The sequence below is a fragment of the Drosophila simulans genome, chromosome 3L (genome assembly GCF_016746395.2).
Source record: "Drosophila simulans strain w501 chromosome 3L, Prin_Dsim_3.1, whole genome shotgun sequence".
Taxonomy (NCBI): domain Eukaryota; kingdom Metazoa; phylum Arthropoda; class Insecta; order Diptera; family Drosophilidae; genus Drosophila; species Drosophila simulans.
The window spans coordinates 4,704,046-4,727,406 of record NC_052522.2 but is presented as its reverse complement, the minus strand read 5'-3'; the positions used below and the strand labels follow the sequence as shown (position 1 = coordinate 4,727,406).

Sequence of the window (23,361 nt, the reverse complement as noted above, 5' to 3'; positions counted from 1 at the left end):
AGCGGAAAACAGGGGAAAGGACCTGAAGGAGGCGCATCAAGAGCTGCTCAACCGACCAAAGAAAAGGAGTAACGTAGAAAAAGTCAGGCCAAGTCGGCTAAGGTGAAAAAAATAGTCTGTATAATAATTTAAGATATGTTTTTAAGGCTATTTGTAACCTGTTATAAATATATATAAACTCCTCCACTTACCTTGCCATTGGTAACCAAAAGAGCATTGACCGGGGTCAACTTGATGGTGCGGGCCTTCTTCCAGTTGCTGTCCGTGGGCTGAGTGTACAGGAGTCGCCCTTCCATGGCGAATCGCACCTCGTCGTGATTCCACTCCAAAACATCGATGGCCATTTTGCGCAACTTGATGTTGATCATGTCGATCTCGCAGGAGGCACGTCTGTTCGGACTGGATGAGCTGATGCGGCGCCACAGCTTGGTAGGCACATCCTTGGCCTCCTGGTTGATGTGGTTCAGGTGCAGCTCGATCTTCTCCTGGGCTTGCTTCAACAGTTCGCGACCTTCGAGGTGGGAGGGTGTGACCTTGTAGAGACGGGCCAGTAAAAGGGGATACTTCGTAACGCGCTGAACGGGAACCTAGTGAAAAATGGGATTAAGTTTTCAAATTTGACTCCTTGGAATTTTTTTAAAAGGACTTACCATCAAAAACGAGTTGAGATTCATGCGCCGCAGTACGGCGTTCTCCATCTGCGAGACCTTGAGGAAGATGCGCAGCAACTCCTTCTCCTTCTCGAGATTGGCCAGCAGCAGACTAGCGCCCGCTTGGCGGACGCAGTAGCTCTCGAAGGCGTGCAGCATCTGGGTGAAGTCGAGAAAGATGCGCCCTATGTTCACCGTCAGCAGGTCGTCATCTCCCTGCTCCAGGGACATGTCCAGGGCGTCGCGCATACGCTCGGCCAGCGTCTGGTTGTTCTCGAGCAGATCTTCCGTGTTCAGGAAGATCGCGGAGAGCTGCTCCTGGGTGAGCAGGCCGGCCACCAGCATGGGGTGGCAGAACTCCTCCAGTATGATCTGTAGATCCCTGCCGTACTTCTCCTCCGTCTCCACGATCTCCGTGATGATCTCCTTGCGTTCCACGCGCTTCTTACCGCACTTCCTGCAGACCAGTGGGGCATAGAGGACCCCATTATCGCCCACCTGCATTTCCACGGCTCCATCGCAATCCTCGCACAAGTGGAGCACAGTGGGAGTAGCTTGGTACTTGCTGCGTGATGTCTTACTTGTTTCCGAGCCAACTCCCGAATCCTGCCGTTCTACATCGCTTCCGGATGACTTTCCTCCTCCTCCACAGATAAAATTGTGGGGTGGTGGCGATAAGGAACTCATGCTGCTCTGTCCACTGTCCCTTTCCCTCTCCCGCTCCTCCGCCTGTCGCTTATCCAAGTCACTTAGGGTATCAGCAGCTTCTTCCTCTATAATCTTCGGATTGTTACCATAATCAAAGCTTTCTTCCCGGGCCAATCCCCGTTCCTTGGCATCAACCAAATAAGATAGGATATCGTACTTAGAGGCTCCCTCGAAGATGGATCGAGCAGCCTTCTTGTCCAGCTCTGCGTCATTGAGAGGTGGAGCTGATAGTGGCAGGGGCGGTGGAACCTCATGGATTTCCTCGTAAATGGGATCTCCACTGTGCCGAATCGACTCGTAGTGATGTTCACTGTCAGTTCCCAAAGTCTGATCCATGTGCGTTGAGTGCTCGATCTCCGCCAGAGTTGCATCCACCAAGAGCTGATAGAACTTGGCACGCGTGGCTGCATCCAGTTCAGTTTCGGGATCTTTAATAGGACTCACTGAATCCTCCTCCAAGATACCAGAGGCAGTCAATTCGCTGGAGCAGCTCTGATAGCAATCAGAATCATTGCCACCAGCTCCGCCATCGAAATCGAAGAGCTCGTAGTTGTGGGCAGAGGCGAAGCTGTTGGCGGAACTGATGCTGCCCCGATTGGACAGGCGGTCCTCCTCTTTGGTTGCACTAATTCCAGGTGTCGCCGGCTGTCTCTCCAGGCGGATGCGCTGTAGCGAGGCGCTGATCAGGCGATTCATGTCGTCGTGGTCTTTGGTGCCGCTCATGTCGATTCCCCTGCGGGCTTGCTGTAGTCTCTGCAGTGAGTTCTCAATGAGTTCCGCCACAGTCTCGGTCTCCAGTCCCTCCGCAACCTGACCAAGCATGGGATCCTGCAGAAGCTTGGCTATGAAACCGGGATCCTTAACGGGTGTACCTGAAACCTCCTCTTCCTGAATTTTCTTGGATTTCCCACTTTCTCGAGTAGGAGCTCGCAAGCCACACACATGTGGTACCAGGTTAAGTTTCACTGCCTCCACGGGATTGCGAAGTATCTTCAAGAGCTCCGTCTCGTGGGGAACCAAGGGATTTGCGTTTTCAATCGGAGAGTCCGTGGGCGGTGGTGTAGCTGGCGTGGAACTTATGACAGGGGGCGTGTTGATGGGAGTACTACTGGTAGCAGATCCCTTCCTTTCCCTATCGTAATCCAAGCGAATAAGGGTTCTTCCCCGGCCACTGGAGCTGCTGCTGCTGGAGGTGGAGCTACTCGAAGTGGAGGAGATGCAGGAGACCGATCTCTGAAGGTTCACCTCGTTGGCTCCTCGAATTGGTATAATGGCTATGCCCATTCCCATCTGCTGGCTGCGCAGCGTGTTCAATTGATTCAGTTCCTGCTCCTGCTCCTCGGCACTACTCACGCTGATGCAAACACTCGTGGCCGAGTGGCTATTCACCACCACGGAGGATTGGTACAGCGGCTGTGCGGCATCTGCACTCAGGTTCATCGTGGAGTAGCAATCATCGCCGCTAATCAGAATGGAGGTCTTCTTGGGAGCCGCATCCTCGTCGCCGGGTGAGGAAAGGAATAGATTGGGCCTGCGGCGGAGCTCCACGCCGAAATCCGTATCCTCCTCGCTGTGGGAGATCTTGAGGCGATGCACCTCGTGGGTGAAGCCATCACCACTACCACCCACCTGCTGCTGCTGCGGCTTGAACGGAGCCACCCGCACCACCGTCCTTTGGGGCGATAGAGGCGACTTATTGATTTCATGTGGCAGCGGCTCTAATCCTTTGCCTGCTCCTTTGGGAGGCGGAGGTGGCGGTGGCTCCGTGGGCCGCCTTTGAAATAAATCTCTCGAGTCGCTGCGGTTGCTTTTTATGCGCAGCGCCATTGTGTCCTTAAAATTTAAAATGACATTCTGTGGCCCACTGGCTGGCGGAGTCATCGGGATGGAGTGGCAGTTTCTACCAGCGGCGCAGGCGGAGGAGGCGTGGCCGTGGGCGGCCAGGGGCGCGGTCGACAAATGCCGTTCACTGTGCGCCCGTCTGATGGGATTTCGCGATTGTGTCGTTTGTGCTGCACGCTTTTGACTTGCCGCAGGCCTTCCACCAGCATCCTTCTTCTCCTGCCTCGAAGTCCCCAGCTCACCAGCCCGACCCTGCTCCTTATCCCCTTCCCTGTCCTGCTCCCTTTCAGCCAAGTCGTTGGGTTTGTTGTCGTGACTCTCATCCTTGTCGTTGTGCTCGTCATCATCGTCATAATCGCGATTTGCTGCTGTCGTCTTTTGGGTTGCTGCTGCTGTTGCCGCTGCTGTTGCTGGTGCTTCTCCTCCAGACACTCCTCCTGGTCCTGGTCCTAGTCCTGCTCCTCCCACTCCATTTGATGTGCCTGCAAAAGAGTAGATGGCAAGCCGGTTAGATGGTGACACTGGTGAGTGGCGTGTCGCAACTGGCAAAATGTTGCTTTTGTAAAGTAAATCTTAGACTGGCAAGCCCTGGCCAAGATGCGGAGTGGCCTCCCACTCCCACAGCTGCCACAGCCACATCCCATCGCCCGACCCACGCCCACATTCCCATCCAACTGGTGCCTGATCATGAGAGTAATAGCCAAGAGCCAAAGGGGATTTGGCTTGGATCAAATGCGGTAGACAACGAGTGGCCCAGAGTTGGCATCAGCATGAGCTTATAGCCAGATTCGGATATTTTCTTGGTTAAGTTTTTTAGTAATAAAATTTATTTAATGGATTGATTATAAAATGATTAGAAAGCGAATCCTATTAAAGATTTAAAAGCAGCAAAACCTCTTAAATATTCCGCATTGCCGGTAAACTTCCAACGAAAGGAGTTACTTGAAGTTTTGATTACTGTCAATTTGAGATTTGTGATTTCCTAAGAACTTTAGCTTATTGTTATTTGCGTTTATTTATGCAGCACTTAAGCTATTATAGCGCGTAATTCGGGGAATTCTGCGCCATTGACTGAATGGCTATTTATGTATTTATCTCCCCGGCAGCACCTTCACTTCTTCACTCGCTTCAGTTCATGCAGATTTATGTTCGGCCAAATGGTGTAGTTGCCCTGGTCCTTGTCGCACTATCATGGCACCACCCACCCAATACCCATCTTTGTGGCGCCACCATCACCCACACCCACCACTTCCGTTGACAGCCACTTAAAGATGTGCCTGCCCGCGATAAGGTGTTTTGTTTCGGCTCTTTTGGTTTTTGGTTTCTGGCGGTGGCCACGCTTGTGGTTGCAGGCCGCATCGCCACCCAAATGCCACCCGAAACCACCGAAAAGCCAACCACTCCGCCCCCCAAAAACGACTGACAATATGTACGTATCTTTATTTATGGTAAATTGGGTGATTTACGTTGCGGCCGATAAGCTTTGCTTTTCAGCGCTTGCCATGTCCTCGTGTCCTGGCATTTGAATTGCCAGCCGGCTCAGGCTCAAGCTCAAGTCCTTGACTGTGGCAGTGGGCTTGTAAATGGGCTTTTATTTTCGTTGGCCGGGTTAAGAGCCTGCACAAGGACGAATGCCACCGCGGCCAAGACGCGGACGTGGTTGGATGCAAACAATTTGTGTTGGAATTAAGATAATAGATTACATTTGAAGCGAAAAGGGTTTACTTGTGTCGCCCCGAAATTCGAGTGCCGCTGCTGACGTCAGCATTAAAATGGGTTGATAACCCAACGAAATACCGCATTCCCATGCCCCCTCCCCCCTTCAAAAAAATAAGCAGAAGATAAGACATCCGGACAGTGAACCCCCCGACACACAAAAAAGCCAACGTCGTTTTAATGAGTGCGAAAAGTGATCTGGCTTTATGGGTTGCGGCCACCTTTTGCGTTTTATGTTAATGAGTGTCATCGGCTTGGGAATCTGAGATTCGGGGGGAGCTCAGTCGGTGCACTCTGAACCCAAATGGGGATCGAATAAACACCTGCCAGCTCATCGCCGCGAGCAGGAAACTCGCTCCTGCGAACAATGAAATTAATTAATTGCGACAGCCACTTGAATTTCAATCGACAATCCATCGATTTGCTAATCGCATTAGCCCCTTCATTCGAAATAGTTTGCCATGCAAAACAGCAACAATGGCAAGTGGATTGGGATCGGGTGGATATAGCTCGAGTGGTCCTGTGTGGAAAAGGTAGCTCGGTTGGCATTCAACACTTGTCAGTGAACTCCCCTCAAGCCGTTCTGCACTGGAAACAGTTTGCAGGTAGTTTATTATATTTTAATTATTTTATTTTACAAAAGTGTTGAATAAATGCAAAGTAATGCTTGTACGCATTGCTACAGTTTCACAAACTACTTTATAATTCCTATCACTATTGATTAGCAAATTTGTTCTAACTGTAGCTCCTAGTTGTTCTTTTTGGTCTTTCACTTAACGAGGTTTTTGTTGAGAATCACACTACCATTGTCGTTGCGAAGTCGCGCAGTTGTCGACCATTGTAATTGGTTGCCGCCTTGTCTTTGAGCCAAAATATTTAATTAACGCCTTTTGTAGTTGGATGCGATGCTCGACTGCTTGTAATACGCTGCCGACAAAGGGCCACTGAAGGAGGAGCAAATAAATCCCAAATTTGACAAGCCAAGCGCATGCAAAAGCCTTCATTTATTTAATTGCCTTTCGTCTAGGTACATCTTGGAAAAATGCCAAACTTAAAAAAAAAATAAAACAAAATACACAAAGATAGCTTAAACAAAGCAAATACGCCAGAGCTGCGCATCTCTCGAACTTAATTTCGTTGCAGTATGCAATAAGCCAAGCCAAGTGGGTAAAAATATTGTTAAGTTCAAAATCCACTCTTAAATTGGATCAATTTTTGTCCGGAGTAGGTTTCTGGCTTTCTCGGTTAGTTGGCAAATTAAATAAAAATCGAACCTGGCAAAATGTAAACAAAGTGAAATTGGGTGATTGCAAAGTCGTACGACTCCAAGTTCTTGGGGATGGGGAATCCTTTTGCCCCATGCGGCTTTGTTCATTTGAGAAGAAAAAGTAATTAAAAGAGTAACTTGTCGGGATTAGTAAAAACATTTTAATTTAGTTGCCATGCATAACAAAGAGTGCCGAAGGGGGGAGGGGTTAAGGGAAATGGCAGCAAGTCAAACTGAAATGGGTCAATAAATCCGAGCTTAATTTTATTGCTCTGCACGCTTTCCCCATCTCCAACCCCCTGCCCTTCACCCTTCCCTGAGCGAGACGAAGAAATATAAATCGCAATGGTAAACAAATCAAAATAAATGAGTAACAAAAGCAAGCCATGGCCGTGGCTATGTGAGCTTTCCCATTTTCCCAGGCACTCCTCCGATGTGCTGACAAGCTGACAAACTGACTTGAGACTCCGAGGGAGTCTGGCAATCTGCCGAGGCAACTCGGACTCCGAGGGTCCGGAAAAGCGGGAAAAGCTGCAAAAAAGAAATTATAGTGGCTGAGCAGGGATTGAGATACGTAAACGTACACGGATTTCGATTGCAATTGCGATTTCGATCCCAAGCTGCACATTGAGCAAAATATTGCACTAGGACAATGGGATTTTGCATTTCTGGATATTAGCACAATTTTTGTTTCTTCAGTGCTCAACAGCATTTTACATGGCTATAAAATATTTAATATTGTATAGAAATCATTCATAGTTAGAATGATAAGTATACTACTACTTCGGATTTATGTAATAAATGCTAGTATTTTTTGCCAGTGCATTTTGGCCCGTTTGCAACTGCAACATTATTGGGTCCACAGCAAACATTGTGTACATTTTGGCTCATTTCAATAAGGGCACAAATTTTACTAGCCGGACATGTCAGAAAGCAGTTCGCATTTTGATGGCAGCGCCGGGTTGAAACATATAAATTCGCATTAGAAATGCACGAGTTGATTTGACTTTCATTTTGCCTGTGAAACGAGCAAACAATGCCCATTGAGCAGCAGCAACAGCAACAATTGCAGTTGCAACAAAAAAGGGGGCAAACAAAGTGCAGAAAGAGGTAGTTGCAGCAACAACATTTACTGCAGCTGCTGCTCTTGTTGTTGCAGTTGCACGTCTCGCCGGCCTGCGAAACATTCATTTCCTTGTCCTGGCATCGAGTCCTTCCACCCAAATCCAGGACTCCTTTGTCTTGGCAGCTTTTCCCAAGACTCCTCCCTTCTCTCGTCCCTACTACTTCGTCCTTTTAAATGCGCGTAAACTACTTACAGGCGCATCCGTAGACTCCTTTTCAGGCGCATACAATGTGAATCAGAAGAATATCAGTAGATATATTTATTCTAAGCCAGGGAAAAATCAAAATCGACTTCTTAATTAAGAAAATTCTGTGGATACAGAAACATTTCTTAATTTGGTTGCACATATCCCAGAATAGGAAAATAATTTTCTTGTAACAGAAGTTTATTTCAGCTATAAATGCTCTTTTCTTTGGCAGCAAAAATTCCAGAAATATTATATTACTTAAACAGCTGCCAATAAAGAATTCCAGAGCTATTAATTCAATTGCAACTGTTTATGGCTGTTCATATTATATATTTCTTGGCCAGTGAGCAAAAACAAACTGCCGGCAAACATATTGCGAAAGTGCAAACAGCGAGCATAAGATGCGTTGAAAATCCTTTATCAGTGAAATTATTTGCCCAAGGACAACAGCAACGGCAGCGAGGGCAGAGTGAAAACGAAAATGAAAATGACTCTGGCGAAAGGGCCAGCAGCCGAGTTGGCCAAAACAAACCGATTCCCAAGATATATATATATATATATATATGTTTACCGCTCAAACCCCATTCGGCTGCCAAATGTGTTGGAAAATTTCTTGCTGCTCGCGAGTTGTTCGAGGAAAAAATCTCCGTGGCCATTTCTGCGCCAAGAAGCGTGCTACACTTTTCTTTAATGGCAGTCTCGGTGCTTTTATGTCATAAAAATTGAGCAAGGAGAGTAAATAGACTATATATCTGTGTAGAGGGACGCTTTTATGGCCGGCATTTTAGAGGCGTGGCGCATCCACCTGCAGTTCAGACAATGCGCTGCATTATTTAAAGGAGCCCAACCAGGTTTGGAATGGAATTTGGATGGCAAGGAGCAGCGAGCTGGATAGCCGGGTCAACAAGACGCCGGCAACGAAGGCAACGCAGCGAAATGCAATTAAAGCGCCGCTCCGCATCCAGAAACCTTTCAAAAATCTACTTGGGAAGTTTTCGCATGCATTGGCAGGCAACAAAAACAGCAGCGAACTGCAAACGGTGAGAAGAAATCGAGTGCGAAACACGGCGAAAAAACAGTCATATTTAGTCAATAACTATGACAGCTACTAGTTAGTATATATACTATAAAGATCGATCGCATTTAATTACGCTTCTATCAAAACTATTTCATATAATTTATATTTGTAACATTAATTATGTTCCTTATGCTATAATAATCTATCTTAAAAGCCTGATAAAATAAATCATAAGAGTAGGAATTTTTCTCTCTGTAGAATCACAAAACAGTGCAGGACACAACTGGCAGACAAGTTCTAAAAATACTAAAAATACTTAATTTAGCTGAAAATGTCGCTGGCTTTTGTTTTGCCATAGAGCGCATAGCAAGTTTACAGTTCCTTCCTGGAGATCGTATCTGGAGTCCTTGGGATCCGCACCACCTCATTTCCCTCCCCGTCAGCGAATCCGGCAGGCTGTTGTACGTGCCCCCGTCAAAAGAGTACAGGTGTGTATGTATGTGTGTTTGTGTGTGCCAGCTAAGTGCAAGGATGTACCTATCAGAGAACTGCAAAGGTGGCATTTTTAGCCACTCGACTCACACCCAACAATTTTATGTGCGGGTGCTACCCGCCACGCACATCGCGGGTACTTACAAACACACAGTATACGTCTGCACATGCAGACAAGACACCCCGTTGTGCGCGCACCCGAATCAATACGGTGCCCTGCGTCGCGGGTGCCGATCATACTCGGCACCCATAACGGAGGGTAGAGAAGACAAACAGTCAGAAAAAGACAAATGCCTAAAAAGGGATGAGTGACAAAAACACTTGTCGGTTTACCGTTAAACACATGGGTGTTTCCAAAAATACTCGGGTGTTTCGAAAAATACTCGGGTAATAGTCTCTATCAGTCTATCTACTCTTGTAGATAGTCGAGTCACAGACAAGATGCACACTATTCTTTCGGCGTGGCTCTAGACTTTGTCGAATACTTTGTAAAATATGCCCTTCATCTTATTATTATATATTATTATAATTATATATATTATATTATATTTTATTATATTATATATTATAAATATATATATATATATGTAATTTAATTATTATATATATATATATATATATTATATTATATATTATTATATATTATATATATTATTAACGTTTTTATTATTTAAATGTAAATTATAGTAAAAATAATAGTAATAGTAATAATGCTAATAGCCGAATCTATGTACATAATGTCACAAAATTCATTTCAAAAATGAATTTATGTAAGAATATTTGTCATTAGAGTATTCAGCTAGCGACTTGTGAAAAATTATTAAGGCAATGATTCGAAACGGGTGGCACCCAACATGAGCACGAAATTTTTCTTGGGTATTCCCTTTTACCCTTCATTTCTTATACCCGTCGCGCTTCCATCCATACAAATTTTAGGCGTACAAAAAATGACCTGCGGCCGATCGTTGACTGTGCGTCCACTCACCCATACGGCTCTTGCGCAGCAGGCCTCGGGTGGTTTTTTTACTCGTAACAAAAACACAACGTTGGTAAAACACCCGAATATTTTCTGTTGCCGCAAGTAGGGTGTCAAAAAAGACGGGGTGCCTAGAGACCGAGTGTTTATCGGGTGGACGTAGAGTGCCAGTGGCGGGCTGCAGTTCTCTGGTACCTATACATGTACGGGCATGGCCATATACGTGTGTGCCACTCGGCGAGCATTAGAAGCGCTTATGACAAACGGATATTAAGTTCAGCAGTCACGTAGCTCAGGTAAAATTCTTTTACGATAATTTTTGCTAAAAAAGCTAAAGCAAAACAAAAGCAAACTGCAAAACAGGAGCAGCAGTCCTGCTGCAGGATGCCCGAACCTGGCGAATGGGCAAAATGCAAGCTAAATTTCGTGGAATTGAAAGGAGAATAAAACATTTTGGCAACCAGGAAACTTGAATTACTCAAGCACAGGGCTTCATTACGCACTTTAAGGTAGTAAGTTTTAACGGCGCGCTTGCTGGAGGAAATTCAGGTCGGAAATTTAAACTTCAACTTCAACTTCAACGAAAGAAATGGGAGCAGGGAATCCAAACAGCATGCAGATTAGTAAATGTTGCAAGCCAGCAAACCAGTGCCCAAAACCGCAAGGGAGATGGAATTTTTGTTCGGACGCTTCAAGTTTTGCATCTTTAAGTGAACCGCAGTTCAGTTCAGCATGTTCTTAAGCTTTAGGAATTTGGGTTGTTCTTCAAATTCATGGAATTCAATCATTAAATACTTAATTCGACAATAAAAATTATGTAACTACCAATTTAGACTACAACAAGTGCATGACTTCCACGCAATTTGTAAATCAGATCAATTAGAAAGGGGGCAGCAAAACTAAGTTCACTTCAATTTGGCCGATTAAATTCTAAGCACTATTTATTGGCGCAAGAGTTGAATGTTACGTATAACGGGTAACTTTTCCACTTTCGTGTTCATTTGCAATTTGTGCTGCAGGAACAACAACAATTAGAGGAGCTGCTAAACGTACAATATTTTCTAGTTCCCGGCCCAAAAAAAACCCCTTCACTTCCCTTCGAGATCCTCCCTCTTCATCCAACAGTTAACAATTAAGTTAACAGTTCTCGGAGTGTGTGTCTGAGTGTTGGATTTTGTCTGCGGCACCGTAAGGCGAAGTTTCACACCTTGTTGGGCACGGAACTATGTGCACACATATGAACGTGGCCATCCTTTGGCTTAATAAATTCTTACAACGTATAAATATTATTTAATTAATTTCACAGCTTTAGCCAAAATGCAGCAGACAAGTTTCGCAACTGCGATGGCAATTTGAGAGTTTTGCAGTATTTGCAGTTGCTGCTACTGCATTTTGTTGTTCGGTTTTTGCACTGTTTTGCGGTTGGAATTTCCCCCGTTTTTGGGTCCCATGCAGAAGCTTCTCCATTGGGGTTTGGTTTTTGGTTTTCGGTCGGGCTTTTCGGCCATGGGATTTGCCACTAGGGTGGGGACCCACTCCCCAGTGCCTTCCGCTTTCAAGTCCGAATCCCTGTCAGTTGGTCCATCTATATGGGGGCCACGTGTGCGGTTTGTTCGTTGCTCCTGCTAACTTTATTACGATTATGTCGGTGTTTGTGCGGGCCTTGTTAATACGCTTATTGCCGCTTTTTCCCTCTCGGCCACTCTCGGTTTGTGTGTGTTTATTAAACGAGAGTTGATGTTGCTTTTTAAAGTTTCGCAACCACTTTGACCATCTCAGCCCCGCAAATTGCCTGCAATTAGATGCCTTTAATAAAAAGAAACCAGAGCAAAGCTAAGCACAAAAATGTTGTTGCCTCCTCTGTTCTGTGTTGTTCTGGAATTGCCAGCAATTATTTAATGGTCCTCTAATAGCCAACATCCGAACGGGGCCATAACAGCGGCCAACAACGAGCGGCAGACGTTAGCTTAATATTACGGCCAAAGTGGGTGGGCAATCCAAAAAAATCTACGGACGAATGGATGATGCCCTATTAGAGGTTCGGGATTATGGGGGAAATTCTTGGGAAAGTCCGATTATTCGAGCATAATCTGCAACTATAAAAGTACGAACATTTTCTAATTTATTAGCAGTATAAAAAAATATGTTAACATATGTCAATTTCTTTTGGCATGGTCTTAAACCATACAAAACATTTGATGTATAAAATAATTTAGGTAATGGTATTATTTTTAATCCAGTTAAAGAGGACCATTGAAATATACTTTTAATTTATACATTTATTAGTTTCCGCCCTCGTGATTTCCGTTCTCTTAAGAGTATTAAGGTTCGTTGATGCTTGGATATCAAAGTTCAAATAAAAAGCACACAAATTATTACAGAATGCCTCGGGGAGCCAGTGCCACGCCCACTTCCTGTTGCCTCCTCTAATTGCCGAGTGCCATAAAAATGCGTTTGTTGTTTGTCTCCGCCTCATCTTGCCATTGGATTCTCATTCCATTCCGATACGCTTTGTGTGCTTTATGGGGCTGTTGGTGGTGGTGCTCCCTTCCGCAGGACTCTCCTCCCGAAAACCAAACGCGTTTGTTTATACTTTTTAATTTCTTATGGGGCGCAGCAATAACGCGTGGCAAATACATAAATTTGCGTCAATTAATAAGGAATTGTGGAGCATGGCAAAATGCGAAACAAAATGGCAAAAGCTCACGGCACAGATTATTACACGTGTGTGAGCAGCAGGCGTGGCTGGGAAATCGGTCTGCGTACTTCTACTTAATTGCACACTAAAGAGGTTTCGGGCCGCGGAGTTGGAGAAGGGTGCTCCGGACCGGGCTAAATTACGATGCATTTAATTGCTCGGATTTGGTGCACAGATTTATGTCCGCGCCACTAAGTGGCCTGCTTAAGGCTTAAATGGCCCGACGACGTGAACGGGCCAAGGACGCCGGAGCACCAGAATGCCGGAATGCCAGGACACCAGGACACGAGGACAAGGAACGCACACGGAGTGAAAGTGAAATCGCTGCCAGGATATGAGCCATGTGCCCCACCATGCCAAGCACCTGTCTACGTGCTCTGGTCGCTACTTGGCCAACAAAAATGGCGACCAGCCGTCCACTTAACCCATTGTGGTTGAACGGTGGAAGGAATCACAATATAAGGCGGGGTATAGAAATCTTTTTAAACTTAAACCCAACCCAAAACCATTCATTGGACCACTAAAGTTCCATAAATTAGTTCAAAGAATTTTCAAATTTTATAGATTATTTATTATATATTTTTCTTGAGAAATTTCTACTCACATATGATAGGAAAACTAATAGTTAACAGTATGTTTAGTACGCGATGTAAATGAGAAGTTTCGAGGTGAAAAATAAGCATAAACATATAACTTTACTATAGTCAACAACATTAACAACTTTTGAGTCATATAAGCACAAGACCCAACTATTTTCGGAAATTAACTCCAAGCCATCAAACATTTGTTGATACTTCCACTGCGCGTGGCTCTAAGCAGGCTGTAAAAACTTTGCAAACAATAATAATATGAGGGACATATATTTACCGGGGAATAATCAAAACATTTTGAGCCGAACTTTACGAAAGTTCTTATTTAATTTCTACAAATCACCAAGCGCAAAAACGACTCGCAAATTAAATTCTTTGAGTGCGGATTCATCAAGTGCAACCGCTTTGAATCCATAAAACTTTAAAACTTTTTACTTAACGTAACTTTAGCAGAAGGCAGAACGGGTTAATTGGCAGAGCAGCAAGCAATTCCCATATGAGATCTGGGCGGTTCTAGTTGGTTGCCAGTTGCAGGGAATGTGGGAAGTGTCGCATTGCCGTTCTAATTGGAGGTCGGCGAGCCAGCAGCATAATTTTAATTTAATCTTTTTCCTACCGCACACAGGGTCGTCGCGTGGGAGAGCTCAGAAAATCAGTTTAGGAATGTAAATTGATTTTGCGGTAATATGCAATTTAGTGCCCAGACGAACGACGGCCAAGGGTTGCTTGTGCAGTGGCCAATGGTGCGTATGCGCAATCTTGGGTCAGCAAAGTTGTGCGAGCGGGGTCAGCAATTTCAACAATTTAAGATATGGTGCACCATAAAAAAGCAAACTATAGCAGCAAGTATTCCTGGTCCGGCCGTATAAACTTGCCGAAAATAAACAGAAATTGCCAGAGGACCGCCGCAAGTAAATAAAAATGTTCAAGCAGAAAAGCTGCTCAAAAGAAACCGAAAGCAAGGAGGAAAACACAGGCAGTTCTCGTCGCATTACGCATGAGGAATTTTCGCTTTTTAAATTCTTTAAGTAATGCAAATTAAATTTAAATAGCAAATAGGCAAGAGGCAAACACACAGCACAACAAGCGAGGAACCAAGGGAAAAAAGAAAGCCAAGCAGCGCAGGACTTTGCAGGATTGAGCAGCGGGCAGGACATTCTGGGGTCCAGTTGCTGGCATAAAACAAATTTCAAAGACAAATAAGCGCCGAAAACAGCAGCAATTAATTTGCTCCCTCCGTGTGATGGTGTCCTGCAGGATAAAGGGACCTTCGGCCAGACAATTGCCGGGGCATTGCGTGGGAAACTTTATTCCTGCCCCAGACTCAGACTCAACACCAGCCGCTGCTGGGAGGGCCTCCAACTTTTCGGCGCAGTTAGCAAACCGCACGGCCAACTGTGAAACGGAGCAAGAACCTACGAGCGACAGCCACAACAGCTACTAGCAACTTAGGGCCAACAACTTCAAGTTGTTTCGTAAGCAAACAAACGCACCCACACGGCAACAACAAGGAGCAGTCACTGCGAGGCGCAAAGGACCAAAACAGGAACTGCCAACTGGAATCGGTGTGGCGGTGGGAGTAGGAGTCGCCGGGCAGACAGCGGAGGATTTGGCCGAGATGCGATGCGGGAGTGGAGCTGGCGACGTTTCCCCGCTTGAATGCCGCTTACATTTCACACATCTCAGCTATTTTTGCACTGAGAGAAAACTCGGTTAAGGAAGTATGGGCATTACTAGTAAAATCAACCGTACATTTGTTATAAAGGTCTAAATATTAAAGAATCCAAAAGTGATTATTGTTATAATATTATTAAATATTAAACATTACTACTAGTTCAACTTCTGCAGTGAAATTGAATTATTTCTGACTGTGTAGCTGCTCTCAATGCTGCGGGATCGCCCTGCATGCGGTTTAAATTCAAATTTGTTGGCAACAAACAGACAATTAATTTCGCATATACCATAGATGTGCTGAAGGCGCTTTTTGTTTTGTCCTGCCACCAGGCCTCCAGCTCCATTTCCCCCTGCTCCGCCGACTACTCCGGCCAAGTTGTCGTTGTCGCTGTCTATGGCCCGCAGGCATAATGGGCATCTAAGTGCCGGCACAGGCAGACAACGCGGTTACTGCTCCTCCACCGCTGCCTTTTAAGACCCACCCCCTCCAACGTCCTGGAGGCTGGCATTCCTGCTCCTCTGCATATGTGCGGTGTCTCAAGGCTTTAGCCTACGACCGCGCCCACTTTTATTAGCTCAATTTTTTGCCGCCGCCCCACGCTGTGTGTTTGCATTTGAATTTTAAATGTTATTACTTCTTTTAAATTGATCAGCATTAGTGGGACGAGGGCGGCGAGAGGGGTCGCCAAGTCCTGCTAATTTATTCATGGCAAATAATTGTTTGTTAAAAGGGCGCAAAAATGTAGCCAAGTAAATGGATGCTAATCTGCATATGCTGCAAATTGAAATTTGGCTTGGGATAGAAAGAAAAACAGTTTTATTCAACAGCGGAATTGTACTGTCTTTAAATATTTTCAGCAAAAGGAAAATGGAAATACGCCAAAGATGACATCTTGATCATCGTGTCTTGAATATACCATCCATTAACCGAAATCAAATTAATTTCTTGGATTAGTCTGACTTGTTTGCATTAACGTCAGTTCCCGAGAGAACCTCTGTTTGTCCAGGATAATGCCCGCGCGGGATAGTTGTTACCGAGTACATAACTTAAAGCCGAAAGCAGCTCCTACACTATTCTGCGTTAAATTCCAGGACAAACAGACCTAAGGACATGTCAAGCGCAGCACACAAACAAACAGGCGAACAGGAGGAGCAATCCAAACACCCACACGTAAGCAGGGTGATCCTGGAATCCTGGGAAGCGAGGTGTTGGAGTCATAGACAATGATTAAATGGTGCCCATCATTCATATGCAAGGCAAGCGCGGGAATGGGATTCTGCGGATGGACCGCTGCTGCGAGTCCTGTAATGTAGTGCCATAATCCTTGGCGCAATTTTTGTGTGTACGGAGCAATATGTCGTAATATCCGGCGCTGCCTGTTTTTATTTGCCACGCACACATTCGTTTGGCCTACGTAAGGACATATGAGCTAACTGACAGCCATTCTCCAGGCTGGCCAAGTTTTTGCCCTGCTTTCATTTTCGGGGTGGCAGTTGAAAGTACTAAGCGTGGCTATGATTTAGCGCTTTATTATTTGTCGGGTCCTTTTGGCCGCATACCCATACCCATGCACAGCCGAAAACCATTTCAACAACCTGGCCAACTTGCTTCGACGTGACCGTGTCTCGCTGTTGCTGTTCTGAAAGCACCGCCGCTTTGTAGCCACTTCATCAATTATTCTTAAGCATAAAATATTTGTCACTTTTACTAAATTTATTGTGACAAGGCCCGTGCACACCTATCACAGCCACACACACACACAAGCGGAGGCGAGAGCCAGCGAAAGGACACTTTATAAGAAGCTCTGCATATGAATCACGTGCGTAATGGCAGAAGGAAACCTGGAGGGAAAGGACTCCTTTGGCCTGCGATTGCGTTACCTGGCTCAAGTGGACAGCATTTTGTTTTGTTTACCCTACAGGAAGTAAGAGATGTTGACTTGGCTTTTGCTTAGTTCCTTAGAAAAAAGGCCTAGACTTAAAAAAATTGTAATCGATATTATTCCACTTCATTTCAACAGACGGCTTTCCTTATTTTATATTTTTATATTTATTCCTAGCTTCTAACCCAGATCCCATTACTTTCCCAGGGCATCTTGACTTCGTTCCGCTTGCGCAGACTTCTTCAACTTACATTTTCATTTCCAGGTTTGTTTTGCTGGCACTTCCGCCACGTTTTGTACGCCATATATTTTAACGTCCTGCGTATTTGCCTTTATTTATGCCCTGGCCAACCATTTCCACATTCACTTCCCCGGTCTCCCCGCCCACGTGGCGTATGCGCGATTTTAGTGCTGCCCCAACTCGAAGCGCATTGAATTGAAATTCGCGGAGGACGGAAGTCGGTGTCAAGTGTCGCGGAAGCTTTCTGGCACTTCATCAACTTTGAAGTAAACGTCCGCCCGCCAGGTGGAGCCACAAATCAGATAAGCGAGCACGCGATTAATATTTTTCGAGTCTCCTGGCTTTTCTTCACTTTGCTCGCCTTTGTGGCCGAAACAAAGTGACTTTTGCTTGAAGTCGCCGACGACGACACAACATTTTGTAATTTTCGTCATATTTAAGGGGCGTGCCTGGTAGCGGCGGGGGCGTGGCCGGGGTCAAAGGCAGCAGCAGCAAAAACCCATTTAATCCCCGCGTGCCCCAGAAATGGGCGCAAAGTAAACTGTTGACATTTCAGCCTCGGCTTCATGACACTCCAATGTGGGCGAAAAGGTGGGTGTGTGAGTGGATGCTGCTCCTGTTGCAGGACATGCACGTGCTGCTGTCGTTGCAACAGAAGTGGATGTGCCTCCAAAGGGACAGGAGCAAGCGATCCCCCTCACCTCACCACCGCCCCCTCGCCACGTGTTTACTAAACACCTACACAAAATGCTGCAGCAGGATGCCGCATGTTCCTCCTTTCCCGCAAAAGCAACTTTACAAATATTTTTGAGGCCTGTGGAAGCGAGCATCTAAATGAGAATTACAATGGTGGAGCTAAGTTGGCGAAAAAATTGGAAGGTAGTGAAACACTTGGTCATATCTAGGAATGTGTTTCTTAATAATTTGTATAGTCAGTCTGTGCAAAAAAAAGATATAATTGGCTGCTGTAGTTTCACAGTGATTAAAAAAATATAGAAAACATTTCGCACGTTGTCAATCATGATTTTTAGTATTATAAAAAATTAAAGCAATAAAATAGGTGTACACTATTTTTCTCCGTGTAAGGGCCTAGCTACAATGTACAGGAACGGCGGAGTCTGTAACTTTGGTGGGTGTACAGCCCACCAGCAATCAGGTGCCAACATGCAGGTGAAATGCAAATAATTTTTGTTTTATCTGTAACGCGGGTATTTTCTTTTTCCTGCTCCCCAGTTTGTTTGCCGAGCTTCCCCTTCCGTTGATTCTGATTTGGATTTGGATTCAGTTCAGTTTGTTGCTGTTGTTAGGTTGGCAAACACGAGAGCACACACCCTGCAGTTCCACAATTCATCGCTACTCGAAAACAACACCAAATCGGAGGATAAGCATGCCGCACCAAGGACCAATTGTAGTACTACTACTTTACATATCATTATTATTTATTAATTTTAAGGAATATATTTCATTTCCTGAAATATTAACACAGCTTATAACACAATATAGTTGACATTCTAATGCCCTGATTGAGGCACAATGCAGGCTGCCAAAGAAATTGTATTGATTTCAAATGGAATGGAATGCCGTTTACAATCCTCCGCCTTTTAACCAACTTTCCTGCAATCGCCATTCAGTCGACGTTAAGTCGAGTCGATCCTGGTAGCTGTTTCCGTGTCTTTCTATTTCGGATTTTCCTCTTTATATCCCTTGTCGATTTGGGTTGAGGCTTCTGTTTCATATTTCTGCGTATAGCCAGGCAAATGAAAATTCATTTTCTTCGTTGTCTTTGGCCGTGCACTTCTTTATCCTTGTTTTCATAACTTTTGCGCTTGTTGGCACGCAAAATAAAAAATTGGGGAAACTGGGAGTAACCCCCTGAAAGTGTGGCTTTTGTGGTTGTGTGTGTGTGTGCAAAATCCGCATCCGCTGCTGAATCCACATCCGCAGTTATGCAGCTCATGGGCTGTTATGGCAGGAACTAGTTGCATTATCCACTTCTTGTTTTTTTTTTTCGATTCGCTGAACGCGACCTTAACCCCTCCCGTGCGTGACTACTGCCGTAATATTTACTGATGCCACGCCCACTCCGGCCTTTTCCACCCTCCGGAGTGCGCTGTCAAGTGCACTTGTCGGCGTCATGGCTATTTGGGTTCACAAAATAAAAAAGTAAATGCGGCGGAGGGTAAACCCCTCGGAAAATGTTGACTGAGCCGATTCACTAAATATTTACCTTGCAGCTGCGTCAGATTTACTTTTATTTGCCCGAACGCTTCTGGAATTTCAATATTAGTTGCGAAAAATATATAAAATGCAACAGCTTATAATACCACAAAGGTGGGGTGACGAGATCGGAAGGGCTGCCGCTGCACTCACGTAACATTTCAAAGTGTAGTTAATTGATTTTGCAGCACAATGCCAAGCGCAGAAATATGTGCCACCCGCACACACACATACACCCAAACCAGCACCAATACCAATAGCAATTTTCCCAACGTGTTGACAGCCACCCATGAACGGCGTTTTGTATGTAACACAAAAATTGCTGCACTTGTTTGCTCGCTTTTTACATAAATGCCATAAATTGCGTGTTGTTGTCAGTTGATTTTTCGGCAAGAGGCAAGTGGCAAGAGGTTGCCGCACTGCAGTTTTCAGTGTGAAAAGTGTCGCAAAAGGAGTTGGCACGCCCCCCTTTTCCCAGGCGCGATAAATAAACAAAAATTGTGTTTGTTACCCATGAATATGAATAAATATTTGTCGCAGTTGCAGTTTGCAGCAACAGCATGTGCCGGCAAAAATGAAAGTGTCAACATTTAGGCCAGCTAACTGATTGCTTGAATGACTAACTGACTGACTGGCTGACAGACTGACGGGTGTCGTTGGCAACAGAAGTTGCCAAAAGCTGTAAATGGCACAAAACTTGCAGCAGCCATCGACATTTTTTGGCAAATTGTTAAAGCGAAATGCGATTGAGTAGTTGTAGCCTGATCGATTGATTGACAGTTCCTTCGATTGAATGCAACGCTGAGTGACAGTTTCCTAATGCAATTTGCTTTTCCTGGTAATTATTGGATAGCAAGGAAGTCTACATTTTCAGGCGTGAAAAATATATAAATTGTACGACAAATTATGTATTTGCCGTCTAGTTCAATGACAGCTGGAAAATTACACATTTATGGTTATCAATCGATTGACAGCCGTAATGCGCTAATTTCAACTTTTGATTGGCAAATTAAACTACAAAAACTATTTGCACCTACAACTTTGGCCCTCGTCTCGGCTGAAAAGTTTGTCGTTGGCCGTTGCAAGTTGCCGCTGCTGTCTGCCGCCTGGTCAACAATTTTCTCACAATAACATCTCGGGTCGCTTCCTGTGACCCCAACACGTAGATGGGGATACAGCCAATCAAAAGGAAAATCAACCGCAACCAGGGGCGCAACGAGGGGCAGAAGTTGGAGCAGAGCAGAAAGAAATACAAGTAATATGCAAGCATTTTATGCACTTCGACAACTGCCAGCCATGTTTTTCACAATCTTCACAATGGGAGTTGGATTGGATGTCTAATTTACACGGCTAAAAATGCATTATATGCTTAATGTGCCACTCAAACTTATGTAGAACCGAAAACATATGAATTAATTTTTAAGTTATTTAAAGTATTTTTTAATCATACCTTATTGAAATTGTAAAAATGTTATTAGAATTATATCTTATTTTTTGCTCCATCTATATATTTTCCGTGTAGTAACATACTGGTCAGCAGGAGCTCTGCCATATCGAGATGAGCATGTTCAGCCACTCACGTGCTACATGCTTTGATTTCTTTCGTTACGTTTCATTACAACAATCGTGCTGTCTCTTTCACATTGCCCAGCCCCCTCTCTTTCGCTCTCCTTCAGTTCGAGTGGCATTTTGTGTTCGGTATCGATGAAAACACACACACACACACCCACAGATACACACCAAACACACACCGGAGCGTTGTGGTTTTGATTTGCAGTGGCCAAGATTCTCAAGAGTGCAGCTAGAAAATTTCATTTTATTTAAAGCCCCAAAACAAAAGGCAACTTTTGCATGCCAGCAACACACACAACTCGTAGACCAAAAGCCACATCGCACGGGAAAATCAGCAATCCATCCGAGGAAGGACCATTGGTAATCGGAGAATTGCAACAGACCCTTGGTCATTGGCCATTGACCAGTGGCCATAGACAGCATGCATCATGCACTCCTATTATTATGCCAAATATTTTGCTAGCCACCCAGTGATGGATTTTTCCACCCTCACCTGCACTGTGCGAAATTGGCAGTGACACTCGATCTATTTTCAAGGCATCCGAATGGCAGTTCATTTGTCTTTGCCTGTCTCGCTCCCAAATATTGTGGCTTTGCAGTGGTGCCAAAAAACACAACACACATGCTGAAACCTAATTTATTTAGCAACTAAATCGATGGCAGACACAGCATCAGCATTAGGAGCAACGAAAATAGAAATCTATTCTGGAATAGAAACAGGATGAACTGCGGCAACAATTGCCTTAAATGGCCAGATCTTGTACGAAAAACAGGAAAACTTTCCCTTGGTTATGGCTTGGCTACTTTATTATTTAAGTTTGCGGAATCTAAAACGAATTTCTGAGAAAACTTTGAGCGAGTGCTAAGACAACGGAAATATATTGTTCGTGGAAATTTATTGGTATTTGCGGAACATTTGGTACAAAGCCTAATGATTCATAAATAAATGTCGTAGAGATGACTAGAGATGTGAGATCTAGATTAAATGGCATAGATTTTGTTTAAAATGCTGCAATTTTTGTTTCCGAATTTCCATAAAGAAATTTAATAATAAAATACTGAAAACAATGAGCTATTAAGTAATTGAAAGAGCTTTTGATTGGCAAAATTGGGCTGTCTACTCTTGAGCCCATTTTTTTAAACTGCTACTGCTAATTGGTTTTGGCCAGAACTTAAGGCAACTTAAGTCATCAGCTTAATAGACTTTAAAACAGAATGACTATTTCCCAAGTTACCTGCACCTTTTTCACTTTTTCTTTTCCCCACTTTCTAGCCTCTCAAATTTTGGGGCTTTTCAGAAGTGCCCGAGACTTTTCCTCATTGTTTTTTGGTCCAAATTCGATGCGATTTTTTCGAATGCTAGCTTAAAAGTGAATGTCCCATATCGCGCACACACATGAGCACATGAAAATTTACCATTCTGTTTGTTGTTTAGCTGTCTTTCCCCTTTTCTTTTCTTTCCTTTTCATTCACTTACTGTGCTGTTCTTGTTGTAATGCAAAAAGCGCATCAGGCATTTGTATGCATTAGCTGGCAAAACGAACATTTTATGGCAGCTGAGAGGGGCAAAAGCTGGGGAAAACCGGGCAAAAGCTGGGGAAAGCGAGCCAGGAGAGCTGGGAAATGGCTTTAGCACAAATATGCATGTCGGCACATTCTTGCATAGAATTGCACTTAAATGCAGAAAATGGCACACAGGGTTAGCATTGGGTATTGGGGTTGGGGGAAAAACTGGGGGGACAGCCCCGGGAAAACCGAGAAAATGCGGCCATAGCTGGACAAGGGCTCGTTGGGCACTTATAGGGACGTCATGAAAATCAGGAAACAGGATATATTAAGTTTGAGGAATGGCCGAAGCCTGGACACACTAGTGATGTTGCTGTTGTCGCAACAATAAAATAGCCGCAGCAGCAACTCAAGCAGAAGAAGGGCCGTAAAACCGCCCCCTTGCCGCCTGCGACACTTTTTATGGCCGCACATAAAACAGCAGCAGCAACAGAGGCAACAGCAGCAACAGCAACAGCGGCAACATGGAGCTGCAGCAGCAGCAACTTTTTTCAATTGCCTGCCACAATTTCTATTAGTGTAAATATGCAAAGTACATGAAGACATGAGGCTCAACTTCCGCTGAGCTTGGCAATATAAAATGCAAAATGTAACAATGTTGCTGCTGTAGATGTTGCCACTGCTGCTGCTGCTGCTGCTGCTATTGGCATTTGGTGCTACAATTGCTGGCCATATTTAAAAATCTCATTCCCAAACGCTTTTCCCATTCACACTTCATTCGAGTGCGGAAAAGAGAAGGTCAGTGCGAAATGGAAAGAGACGGCGACCGAGCGAGTGAAAAGAAATTTAAAGCAGACGCCATTAAATGAATGGAGCGACGTTTGAAAACAGAGAAGAAACATTAGTGAAGCAAATTGCAATGAGCAGGAAAGCAATGTGAAAATTTCCCAGAATGGAAAAAGGGAGGTGGAAATGCTAATGACTTAATATCCTCCACC

The 23,361-nt window shown here is 44.6% G+C and overlaps 1 protein-coding gene and 1 long non-coding RNA gene across 4 annotated transcripts in view; one reads left to right on the top strand and one right to left on the bottom strand.

Moving 5' to 3' along the window:
* LOC6736820 overlaps positions 1 to 23,361 on the bottom strand; it is a 104,996-nt gene that overhangs the window by 4,618 nt on the left and 77,017 nt on the right. For both annotated transcript variants that reach the window (XM_039294322.2, XM_016170885.3), the window contains 2 exons: positions 651 to 3,682; positions 192 to 587 (listed from right to left, as the gene is read on the bottom strand). In XM_039294322.2, coding sequence (XP_039150256.1) covers positions 192 to 587; positions 651 to 3,682 — 3,428 coding nt within the window. The remainder of the gene's footprint in view (positions 1 to 191; positions 588 to 650; positions 3,683 to 23,361) is intronic.
* Positions 18,080 to 18,607, top strand: LOC123327239. 2 transcript variants are annotated; one of them, XR_006541819.1, is made up of 2 exons: positions 18,080 to 18,224; positions 18,302 to 18,607. It is a non-coding gene; the product is annotated as an uncharacterized LOC123327239 (long non-coding RNA). The 2 variants fall into 2 exon arrangements; XR_006541820.1 differs by having other exon boundaries at positions 18,080 to 18,238.